The sequence below is a fragment of the Artibeus jamaicensis genome, unplaced genomic scaffold (assembly GCF_021234435.1).
Source record: "Artibeus jamaicensis isolate MK-2021 breed Jamaican fruit bat unplaced genomic scaffold, CSHL_Jam_final scaffold_1283, whole genome shotgun sequence".
In the NCBI taxonomy this organism is placed as follows: domain Eukaryota; kingdom Metazoa; phylum Chordata; class Mammalia; order Chiroptera; family Phyllostomidae; genus Artibeus; species Artibeus jamaicensis.
The window spans coordinates 5,494,538-5,506,719 of NW_026522028.1; the positions used below are offsets into that span (position 1 = coordinate 5,494,538).

General features: G+C 40.7%; 1 protein-coding gene across 8 annotated transcripts in view; it reads left to right on the forward strand.

The window, feature by feature from the left end:
* DMD (dystrophin) overlaps positions 1-12,182 on the forward strand; it is a 1,990,869-nt gene that overhangs the window by 1,851,111 nt on the left and 127,576 nt on the right. For all 8 annotated transcript variants that reach the window (XM_053655812.1, XM_037127036.2, XM_053655810.1 and 5 more), the window contains one exon: positions 2,806-2,867. In XM_053655812.1, the coding sequence (XP_053511787.1) occupies positions 2,806-2,867 (62 nt within the window). The remainder of the gene's footprint in view (positions 1-2,805; positions 2,868-12,182) is intronic.

A 12,182-nucleotide genomic window follows, 5' to 3' on the forward strand; every position in this document is an offset into this window, starting at 1 on the left:
CATTAAGCAGTGAAACCATGGTTTTCTAGTTTTGAGCCTTAGTCACGCCCTTTATTTCTTCTTTCCACTGTGCTAGCTTCTTTTGCTTGGTACTGCTTTGCAAATGAAGTGAAATTAAGTCTGCAAAGGTGAAATAGAAATCTGTTTTTCTAGTTACTTTGTCTTGCTTTAAAAAAAAAGGTTTGTGTGTTATCTAGGCGGAGAGGAAGAAGGTAAAAGAAGATTGGCTTTTGGATTTGTCAGAGGACATTTATCTAGGTTATTCGGGTTCCCCAGAACCATAACCATAGGTAGTTGGGACAGCAGGTACCTAGAAAGGACTAGTATTTAATCTGGTAACACTGAAGGGGACATAGAAGCCAGGCCTTCATATTTCTTTCATCTTCCAGTAAAGGATTTCAGTGGAGCTAAGGACCATTGACGTAAAGGATAATATGTAAAATGCTTTTCATAATTTTTAACCACTGGAAGCAGTTCCTGAAATACAGATAGAAATGTAAGACTATTGACAGTCATGAGGGGGGTCTTTTTGGAAGGAGGGAAGAAGCTGCATGAAGCCCTCATTTGCTGTACGTGGGGACTCTCCTGTCACTTGTGTGCAAGTTTCCCTTTTATGTTGGAATTGCATTTGGTACAAGTTATTTCTTGCCCACGTTCCTCCGATTTGAAGCCCTTTTGCAGACGGTGGCTTTTCTGAGTGATTCTGTCTGTTAGGTTTATCAGCTCAGACAGACATTTTGCTGCCCATCCATTGAAGATGCTACAATCCACCCACATGTCGCAGAGACCGGACGCTATTAGTCCTCAGTTTGTATAATAAGGGCCTGCGATGTGTACAAATGGTGCTTTTCCCCTCTTCTCTCGTCCTCCCTCTCTGGTGCTTGCATATGAACGGAGTTTGGAAATGCCAAGGCGTGAATGCAGGGTGGTCTCTGTAGCAGATGACCTTTCCTTGCTGGGCACTTGTGTGCTGAATCGGTACACAATCCCTTTCTAAGCTAAAAAACACCCAAGAACAAGCAACACTTTTCCCATGAAGCTGCAAGCTGCAGGCTCCTTGTGCTGTGCATGTAAAGTACCAGCCCCGCCCACCCCTGGTCCAGATCGTAAACCAGCTTGGTCCCGGGCCTTCATGAAACCCCATAGAGCATGGACTGCAACTTCTGCTCTTCAACACCTGGATGTCATTCTGGCACATTCCCTCGACTGGGAAGCCCCTGTCACACTGTTCAAGCGCGAATTGTCACTGTGGAAAAGTAGAACAGAAATGAATGCGTTTGGAAAAGACTGGAGCAGCCCTTCCCAAGTGAACATTGTCCTGCTCCGTCACTGAATGGGAACTCTCAGAGGGATGGGATTCCCTTCCAAGTTGTACCGTTTGGGGAATTTCCACATGTTTTTGTGGCACGACTGTTTCTGATTTCTCAAACCACAGTAAATGTTTCTCCTATGTGTTTATGTTTTCAAAACAGAGGTAAATCACATTGACTGTTGGTTTTGCTCTCTATGTAGGATCTTGGGCTTGGCCGGCTTGCCTTTTTTTAATCACCAACTGATAAAAGGTTTGCTTTTAGTGGGCACGAAGTTGAGGGCCACACAATAAAAAAAATAACCATGTATCGAACATTAGAAGGTGCCAGGCACTTATTTATATCAACTAATCCAGGTGAGCAGGCTTGCCCCAAATTTCACAGCTAGTAGGCCCCTGGGGCCAGAAGCCAACGCTGAGATTTAAAACCCAGGCTGAGGTCATTGGGCAGTTGCTGCCTCCCCAAACTCCTCTATCTAGGCAAGGCCTGAGTACTTTCTGTTCCCCTTGAAGTGTCCACATTTCAGCCCTTTCTGTTCTCTCCACCCCCAGCCCTCCCCCAAAGATTACAAATAAGCCCTGAGTATGAGTTCCGAAATATCACTCCAGGCTGCATTTTACTGTATCAAAGCCAGTCATGTAATCCCTGAAAACTGGAAATAGGATGCTATGGTGATTTATGTAGATGGGCCAAAGTAAGGAAACGTATATGTAGTTATCTCTCTCTGGTTTGTTCATGTAATTGAAGGAGGAACAAGGGTGGTTTGTTCTTTTTTTTTTTTTTTTTGGTGGCAGGAGTCGATAGCCAACAACCACTCTTAGCTAAACTTCAAGAAATGGAAGAGAGCTGTGAATGCTCCATTCAGGCCCAAGTAAATATAGGAAAAGGCACAGTGGTGTATAGCGTCCCGATGTAAAAACACATTCTAAGTGCAATGGGAAGAGGGAAGGCATGATACATTAGTCGGGCAATGGATGTGCACCTTGAGCTGAAATGAAATACAGCTATCACGGTTGGGAGATCTGGATATGGAGAAGAAAGAGTAATAGAAAAACATCAAGGGCAGTTAAAGCAAATGAGAAGTGAGGCGGTTTATTTATGAGACGGATGTTCAGTAGCTCTCTCTGACAGAGTTGACTAACACTCATCACTGTCCTTTCTGAATGTTCCCCATTGGGCAGGTGAAGAATCCTGACTTTCCAGCATTGATTATATAACAAGGTCATTTTATCATAACAGAAGGGCAACTGACTTGTGGGCGCACAAAAGAAACCAACTCTGGTTACCCAAATAATATTCATGTTGCTTTTACCTTTGAAAGCGAGGGTGGGGGCTTCTTTGCTTGTAAGATAAATATCCCATGCTATGCAGGAAAGTCCTTTGAAGTACAGATGGTGCCGAATGATTCAAAAGAAAACCTGGCCTTTCCACCTCCCTCCTTTTCTCTACTATCTATTAGACATTCTAACGTCTCTCTTTGTATTTGATGTTTTAGCCATGAGACCCAAACAACTTGCTGGGACCATCCGAAAATGACAGAGCTCTACCAGTCTTTAGGTAAGGAGGCGGCCATGTTTCTTTTGGGTTAAATGACAGATGCCTTTCAGCATAGAGTACATTGTATGTAGTATGCAAATCATTTATTATCTTAATATATCACCGGATTGTTTAAAGGGTGAAAATGACTCCTTTCTATCTGAAATTGACTATCAGCTTACTTTTTTTCAGTGATTCCTTAAAAATAAGTTTTAGAATTTCATGGATTCCTGAAAATTCAACATAACCCAGCAGGTCCAAAAGTTCTTTGTAGTTTTCTTTGCAGCCTAAAAGGATGGAAAAAATACTTGCAATTTATGGCAGTTTTCCCCCCAACAAGAAAGAAAACTCTTTCGAATTGTTCTTATTGATTTCTTTCTTGCAAAACCGAGACATTGTTTTGCCAAACCACAAATGTTGTGTAAAGGAATTTTCGGCAGGTCTTTCCAGTGCTTATAATTCCTAAGCCTGTCAGGTCATCCTTGTGAACAGTTAAATGACTTCTCTCCTATGGCTTGTTCTGTATGTGAGAGCCTGATAATTTTGCTTTTTTTAAAAAAAATTATTGATTGATTTGAGAGAGAGGAGAATGGGGGGGAGAGAGAGAGAAATACGAATTTGTTGTTCTACTTATTTATGCATTCATTGGTTGATTCTTGTATATGCTCTGACCAGGGATTGAATCTGCCATGTTGGCGTATCAGGGACAGTGCTTCAACAAACTGAGCTACCCAGCCAAGGCATGACAGTTCTTTTTATTCTCATAACATGGATTTTTTAAAAAGAGATGCACAACCCTGGCTGGCGTAGCTCAGTGGATTGAGCACGGGCCTGCGAACCAGAGGATCGCAGTTCAGTTCCCAGTCAGGGCACATGCCTGGGTTGCAGGCCAGTTCCCGGCAGGGGACACATGAGAGGCAACCACACATTAATGTTTCTCTCCCTCTCTTTCTCCTTCCCTTCCCCTCTCTTGAAAAATAAAGAAAATATTTAAAAAAAATAAATAACATTTATAAATAAATAAATAAATAAATAATAAAAAGAGATACACAGCCTCCAAATAAAGGGAAAACTTCCGTCTTTTTCACAATTGGTAGAAGTCCACTTGATACCACTTAAGTTCTGTCTGGAATACTCTGAAATGAATTCTGTTATGTCAAACTACTTTTTTAAAATAATTTTTAAAGATTTTAAATTTTTATTTCTAGAGAGAGGGGAACAGAGGGAAAGAAACATTAATGTGCAAGAGAAACATCAATGGGTTGCCTCTTGCACGCCCCCAACTGCGGGCCTGGCCCACAACCCAGGCAAGTGTCCTGTCCTGACTGGGAATTGAAGCGGCAACCTTTCAGTTCACAGGCGCTCAAGCCGGTGAGCCATGCCAGCCAAGGCTTGTTGTGTCTAATGAAAGATAGTTATGTGTTCTTAACTTATTAAAAATTTTTAGGTCTGCTTTTTTTTGTGAATGGATATAGCTACAGATAAAAATGCACGAGGTGAACTCCTTGGGTTTCAAGTTACATGACAAGGGTTATGGGACTCAAGATTCTTAAACATTAATTCTGTATACATAAATGTATATGGACTATTTAAGTGTATTTGTCTGTCTGTAGCTATTACTACCTTTCATAGGTTCCCATCAGTTAATGAATTGCAGCTATCGAGACATTAGGGAATGGGGTAGAAAACATCCAAAAAATAGTTTTCTTAAACTTCATCTAAAATGATGTAAGTTATTCCTAGAAAACCTGAAAAATACAAATAAGCAGCATGGAAAAGAACAGAAGTCACATAATTCCAGCCAGACTCATTACATTTCAGGTAATTTTTTGTCATTTCAATCAGCAATAAGTGTGTACACATGCGTGCACACACCCCCCACTTTTAAAATGTAAACAAAATGGGAATCAGCTGTTTCTGGCTTCCGACGCTGCACTGTTTAGATCACAGGTGGAAAACTTGAATGCATATCTTTTGGCAAATGGGAAGAAAATGGAGAGTTCATCTGAAGTGGGCTGTGCTAGGAAACTGAGGGTCCTGGCCAGTGCTCTCGGGACTTTGGGTTTTTCAAGAGAGACTAGACCTCTGTCAATGAAGAGCTAATTTTTCGTCTTGTCCGTGGGCCTCCTGATTATAACCTCTGACTTACAGAGACTCAGCCCACTCGTCATTTCTACTCTAATCGCAGGATGTCTAGGTGCAATCTTTTCATTTACTTTTACTGGGGAATTATTATTGTGGGGTCAATACTGTGTCGTTGTTTTTTAGCTTAAAAATAGACACAAGCTAATAAATGAAAAAAGAGAAAAAGACAAATCCTCTATCACCCACCTCTTAGTCTTCACCAATGTTTAATAATCTAGTAGGTATCGTCAAACCTTTCTTTCTGTACACACCTTTTTACAAAATTTGATCATTCTGTTTTATAATCAGTTTTCACCTACAAGTAAATGTACCATGACCATATTTCCATTTCATTGCCTTGTATTCTCTACCAGCTTATTTTTAATCACTCAGTAATGAGAAATCACAAACATGGTTAATGAAAAGCTAATTGAGAATTGTCAGTGAAAAGGTGTTTCTACCTTCAATAAGCATTAAGTACACTTTTATCATATTTCTAAAGTTTTCTCAGTAGGTGGAATGTGATGGTAAATGCAAAGCTTACTGGTAACCCAGCATGTTTTGTAATCTTGGGCAAATCACCTGACTTTGGAACCTAATGGAATTGTGCAGGGGAATCTAGAGCTCATCTATTACAAACTCCTTCTTGGATGAAATCAACTTTGAAGGGATAATGTACATATAATAAAATGCAGCCATCACAAATGCCTAGTCAATTCCAACCCCCTTTGAAATTCTGGCTTTTGCTATCTTAATAAGTAACATTTTAGAAATGGATTAGGGGCCAGATTTCTTCTTCAGCTTTCAGAACTAATAATCCAGTCATTTTGTTGCAGTCAACTACTACTTTTCCCTAATGGTGACTCATATCATATAACACGTGCATGTAGTAGTGTCTGCTGTATGTGCTGCATGTATAACCTGTCAGCAGCCAGCATGCACGGTGGGTGCTGTCCACCGCTGTGCATCACAGGGAAGCAAAGTCTGGTGCAGGGGAAGCATTTGTCAGGACTACACAGCCATAAGGGGCTACACTGGGGTTTTCCCTGGGTCTTCTGTTATTTTCACTGCATCTCGTTGAGTTTATTAGCTTAGAAAACTATGTCCATGTAGGTTGCCGTGCACTTGCTACAAATAGTACAAATTGACAATTCTGTGCACCTGCTACAAATACGTACAAATTGACAGTTTCACCTATGGATAGACAGTTACTTGAATGGTGTTTCTGGAACAAACCATTATATTTCCAGCAATAATAGAAGGGGGGGTGGTTCCTGGACAGCAGACACTCCGCCTGTCACTGTTGCCAGGTGCACATGGAGTGATTGATTTAGCTTGTCATGTGTCTACTTCCCTAAGGTAACCTACAAGATTAAGGACCATGCCCTGCTCACCCCCAAGTTACAGTGTTTCAAAGTTGAAATACAAGCATAAGAAATCTTTCATTTCTTTGACACTGCTATGTATTAGCTTATTTTTTTTTTCCTCAAGAGGTAGCCATTTAGGTCTAAGTTGCTGTTTTGAGCTGGATGAAATGGTTAGAAGCCTTCCATTGCACTCAATTCATGAAAGGTATCACAGAAGCACAAGTGTTGTTGTCTCGTGTATTACATGCTTTAGCCCATACTGAGGTGGTCCCTCTCCTAATGGAACCTGAACCTGTCTGTGGTGACATGTTCAGAATATCAAGACGTGGCCACTCCACCATACCCCCTCCCCACATCAGATATATCTCTACTGTGGAAACTTCAGTGGTTCATAATATGCGTGAAATGTTAGACATTCCTAAATATGCGCAAACCTCCTGAGGAGGTTTCCATAGTCTGATTTACCAAAATCCCCAACCAGCCTGTTCAACGTGCTCTGTTACCTGCCCTGCTCAAGTGTTTCTCTCTTCCTTCTTCCTCTGGTCTGAACAGCATAGGATCAGAAGGCACGCACATTTTGTAAGGACTGAAAAAGTAGCACTTCAGCATTAACTGATGGGAAGACTGCAGTATTGCTTGAAATGTTCATGTTGGAGATCTCTAGTTAATAGCATTCCAGCTGATTTTTTTTTTCATTCTTTTCCCAGTTTTCTGCAATGAATTTATATTACTATTTTTTAAGATTTTATGTATTTATTTTAGAGAGGGGAAGGGAAAGAGAAAGAGAGGGGAAGGGAAAGAGAAAGAGAGGGAGAGAAACATCAATGCGTCGTTGCCTCTTGAGCACCCCCTACAGGGGACCTGGCCTGCAACCCAGGCTTGTGCCCTGACTGGGAATCAAACCGGCGACCCCTTTGGTTCTCAGGCCAGTGCTCCATCCACTGAGTCACACCAGCCAGGGCTGAATTTATATTATTTACAATTACATATTTAGCCAAAAAGCTTCATCATCAGAACTCCCTGTTCCATTCTTCAGTAATTTAGTAACCAGTGAGCACCTGTGACAGAAAACTACCATAGCAACACAGACACAGAATTGATGTTTAAATAACCCTGATTCCATAAACTTTTTTGGGTAAATTTAAACACAAAGAGATCTTGTGCACCGTTACTCTCTCAATATGTCCATTCACAAAAAAGTAGGCTTCAAAATCTTTAGTGCTAGAGAAGACATAGGTAACCTTTTTGGGTTTTTTAAAAAATGTAGAAATTAATTCCAGATTATTACCAATAAGTAGATCTAAAAATGGGGGGTTTTTTTAGTGAGCTTTTATCAAATGTTAAAAAAAGTTTTGTCTTTCCCTTACTTTTAAGCTGCGTCTCCAGTCGAAAAATTCCAAGTTATGAGGGGAAAACACTGTTGGGCTCCCACACAAACACAACACAAAGCCTAGTAAGGAAATAATTTTAATGTTTACAGTGAGTACCTGACAGTCGTTGAGAATTTGAACACTAGAAGTTCCCCAGAAACTTGTTTACGCAACATTAACTGCTTGGCCGAAGCATTGTCTTGTTTTCACAGGGAAGAAATCAATAAGAATCGCTCGAAAACAGTTTTCTTTCAACATTTTTTTCTGATTGCCCCCACTGTGGTGGGGCGAATGGTATATAAAAACCAGTTTCCCACGTCTATTTACGTATGGACCTCAGTATCCTTCTGTTGAAAATAAGGGTATTGGACCAAAGCGTCTTCACAATTTTGTCTTTCTCTTTCCTTTGGGCTGAGGTTGGGGCAGGTTGCTCCCACAACTTGCTGCGATCATATATTTGCAAGAATTACCTTTGGCTGACTCTGCAGACAAATGGGTTTCTAAAAGTTTAATCATTTCTATTTTTAAAAATGCGCATTCTGGGAAAAAGAAACAACAGGGAGGCGATTGCGCCGCCCAGCTGAGTCTTATAGAGTCTTACAGGCTGAGTGAGACAAGCTGTTATCGTGTAGGGGAGTTCTGGAGATATTTCCCACAAGCCCCCTGGGTCATCCATTAGTGGTTGAGAAGGCATATTCGTCATCATTTCTTTGAAGTAATAACATACTCAATTCATGAGGTGAATTTCAGGTTTCTTTTAGCATCTTTACAAATGGAATGGAAATATTGTTGCTCTAATAGGCTATCTTGGTAATTGAAAACGGAAAGCCCCCAAAAGGCATTTACAAAATCAGTATACATTAGTAACGTGCTCTGAAATTTATTTTTAAATACTTACCTAGTGTTGGTGTGGATGAGGTGCTATTATGTAATTAAAAGCCTATAATTCTCTCACAGTTCCTGCCTAGATTCTGAAGTTCATCACTGAAATTTGTATCGACATTTTATAAAAAGCCCCCTCCCCACACATATATGTGCTGCTTAAAAACACTTGAACTATTTCTGAGTCTGTCTTATTGGAAGTGTATTCATTATAAAAACAATAAAATCTTTATGGGCGCCCTCCACAGCCCCTTTCTGAACTACAGTAGGAGGTGTTTACATTAGCGATACCAGCGATATAGCCCCAAAATAGCAGTTTGCTAAGGAGACACCTAGGTAAAAATAGAATAAGGTGAAGAGATAATCATTTAGCTTCGGGTGAACTGACTTTATTTCTAATCATTGACTAAAATCTAGATGTGCCATGGGATCTGAGAGGACTGAACCCAATTTCCATTGCCCTCATCAAAGCCCCTTCAACCAGCAGGATTTTCGCCTTGGGTGTATTCGTTCTCCTGCAGCCTGGCATCCTTAGAAAGATGTTGCCCCTCTAATCTGTTGTCCAAGTTTTGGCCCTCACTGTTCATGATGTTCAGCAGAATGATGCATAAGCTCTCACTTTTCAAAAAATAGACTTATGAGTGTTTTAGGAATTCTCGGAAAAAGTGGTCTTACAACCCTTTGTGATCGGATGGTATTCCCTCAACATGTGACACTGAATGTCATGTCTGTTGCCCGAAAAGAACTTCAGAAGGTTGAAATGAGGGTTTAGTTTTAGGGTCCTGTAGTCTGAGGCTGGTGTGATTCTTCAGCAGTCTTAGTTGAGAAGACTAGTTAAATCCCAGTTAGAGTCAAGAAGCTAAGAGCTTCTTCAGGATGCATGAATATTATTAATTAATTGCACCTGTCAAGACAAGTCAGAAACACCACTGTCCAAATCCTGTATCTCTGTCCTCAGTGTGCTAAGGGGAAGGAGAATAAGAGAGCTTATTCTCCGTCTGTGTTGCTAGGTTTTCTATGTTTTCTATTAAGTATTTCCTCCTGAGGATGTTCTGTGATTAGCAACTGCAGGATTCTGAATGACGAATTCCTTTTGCATCAGGAGCTGATCCTGTTGCTTTCCTTGGCATATTTTGTAAACTCAACTGTTCACAATGAAGCTGGTCAGTATTTAGCACATTCCTTTCTTTGTCTCTTAATCAAGTTCCTTAAGTATTGCTAAGTATTAAAACCTCTGCCTTTCCATTTTTCACTAGCATAATGCCTTGAAGTAGAAAGAGTATTGAAATGCAGGTGCCACCTTGGGTGTGACCTTGAGCTAGTCCTTTGCATTTTCTTGGTCTTCGATTGCTGACGTAACCCAGTTGGGCAGTGATCTTCCATCTCTGAATGTCTGGTTTTGATTGAACTTCTAGCTACATCAGGGCTTGGGTTTATGAATGCTATGCCCAACTTTCCAGCTTTACTTCATCGCCACCAGCCTCAAAGATATCAACACTAGTGTCTTCACATGTATAATAATTGCACTTTCATTTGTATAGCCATTTACAGTGTGCCAAGAGTTTGCAGAAATAACCATGTTTCATCTGTAACACAGCTGTAGATGAGGTATAGAGTTGGTATATGACCGGAATTTTCTATCAATTTTAGTTTCAAATCTCTGTCCTGCCATCCCTTTGAGTAGACTTCGTGGTTTTGATCTGGAAAGTAGTGCTACCGTATCAGTTGGGTGGGGCAACTATTTTTTTTCTTTCTTTGTGGACTTGAGCAGGCTGAGGCTCCAGACTTGTGTGGACTTCTTCTTACTGACATATGGGTAGAAGATGAGGGCCCAAGTCCAGAGTGCACATTTACTGGCCGCTAGTTCACTGTTCTCAAAGGAATATCCATTACTCGGAGTGTGATTTATAAAACTGCTTTATCAGCATAATTAAGCTATGGAATTCAAATGACACTCTTTATTCTCTAGCTGACAAAGTTAACATAGGAGATTTGCTCAGATTTGCAAAATAAAAGACATAAGACATTAAGGCTGTTACAAATGTTCCTCCTTTACTTCTATCCTGCTTATAAAAGAAAAAGAGGAATAATCTGCTCTATTAGCTTGAGTTAGGATCAATTGATTTGTCTCATTTGTGAAATGGAAATGTAATCTTCAAATCAAAATTTATGACATTTTACTGGAACATTCTTTTGTAATATTTTTTTCTTGTTCAAGTAAAATGATTTAAAGCTTCTAAGTGAAGAGCATAAATAAATAGATATTTCTGAATTGCATCTACCAAAGCTTATTTCACAAGGCAACTCGGAAGGATTCTGTCTCAGATTTAGTCTGGTGTGCAATTTACAGGAGCTGCCTAATTGTAGTTTACTTGAGCTAAATAACAGAAGCATTGGCCTGCAGCTGTGAAAAAAATGCTGCATGTGTGCAATTTCCTATAGGTGGGTCTGTTGAAGGCGATTTTTGCACGCGCAGTAAAGGCATCTAGAAACGTGTCTGCTCTTATTCAGACATTTCCAGTATTTCTTTTTTAAGCACACCAGTCTGATTACCTCTGTACGCCTCCTGGGAGCTGCAGTTTTGCTGGAAAGCGAGTCAGAACAGTCAGAACACGCGCATAAAATAGATACTGAGTTTTTAAAGTCCACACCCTCTACAGTAGTAATAACAGTGACCTAAAAATATTCTGAAAGTCTCTCTCATGACATAGTGGATGAATCATTAGCTTTATTTCCAAATTGGGGATGTTCTTTGAGACTGTGTCCGAGTTTGCCATTTCACCAAGCCTCGATCCCTGGCATACCTCCAGGGAAGTCCTTGGGGGCCCCCTCGTAAATGGAAGCTTACGTAACTGGGGCATATGTTACACATGGGTGTGTGTGTGTGTGTGTGTGTGTGTACACATATAATTGCACATGTATTTTTAACCAGGTATGAATCTTGATGGAAAAGTTATTTTCTATTCTTCCTAGTCTACTAAAGAGGCTGCTGGCTTTACAGTGTGCTTCTCTGTAAGGTTGGGTTGGGTTTTTTTTTTTAACCTACAGGGTGTGGCAGACTGTTAGGTGGCCCTCCTGAAACTGACTAGCATGCACTCATATCACATTTGACTCCCTGCCCAAGTTCAGCAGGGCGCGATCCGGTCAGTACTCTGTTCTGTGAAACAAGCCCATTGACCACGCATGCGCGTGTCATGGCAGTGTCCAATCGCTACAGAAACAGCTTAACACACTCCCAGTCTCTACCCTTGTGAAAGATCAGGCTTTGAATAGCACTGTTCTAGAACACTTAATTTTTGAAGATGTAAATGCCAACTCAAATCAAGTGACCTTGGCTGAGGAGAAGATAATTAATTGACACCATACAGGAACACCTGACGAAATGTTATTTATGGAACTTTAGGTTTTTGCCAGTTGTGACAAGCCCAGGCAAAGGAGGGACCCATCTTCTTACTCACTTCACAGGCCTTCTTAGCCATTATTTGGGAGGTCAAAATAAAATCTCGTTACAGCCCTGGCTGGTGTAGCTCAGTGGATTGAGCACAGGCCTGCAAACCAGATGGTCGAGGTTCGATTCCCAGTCAGGGCACATG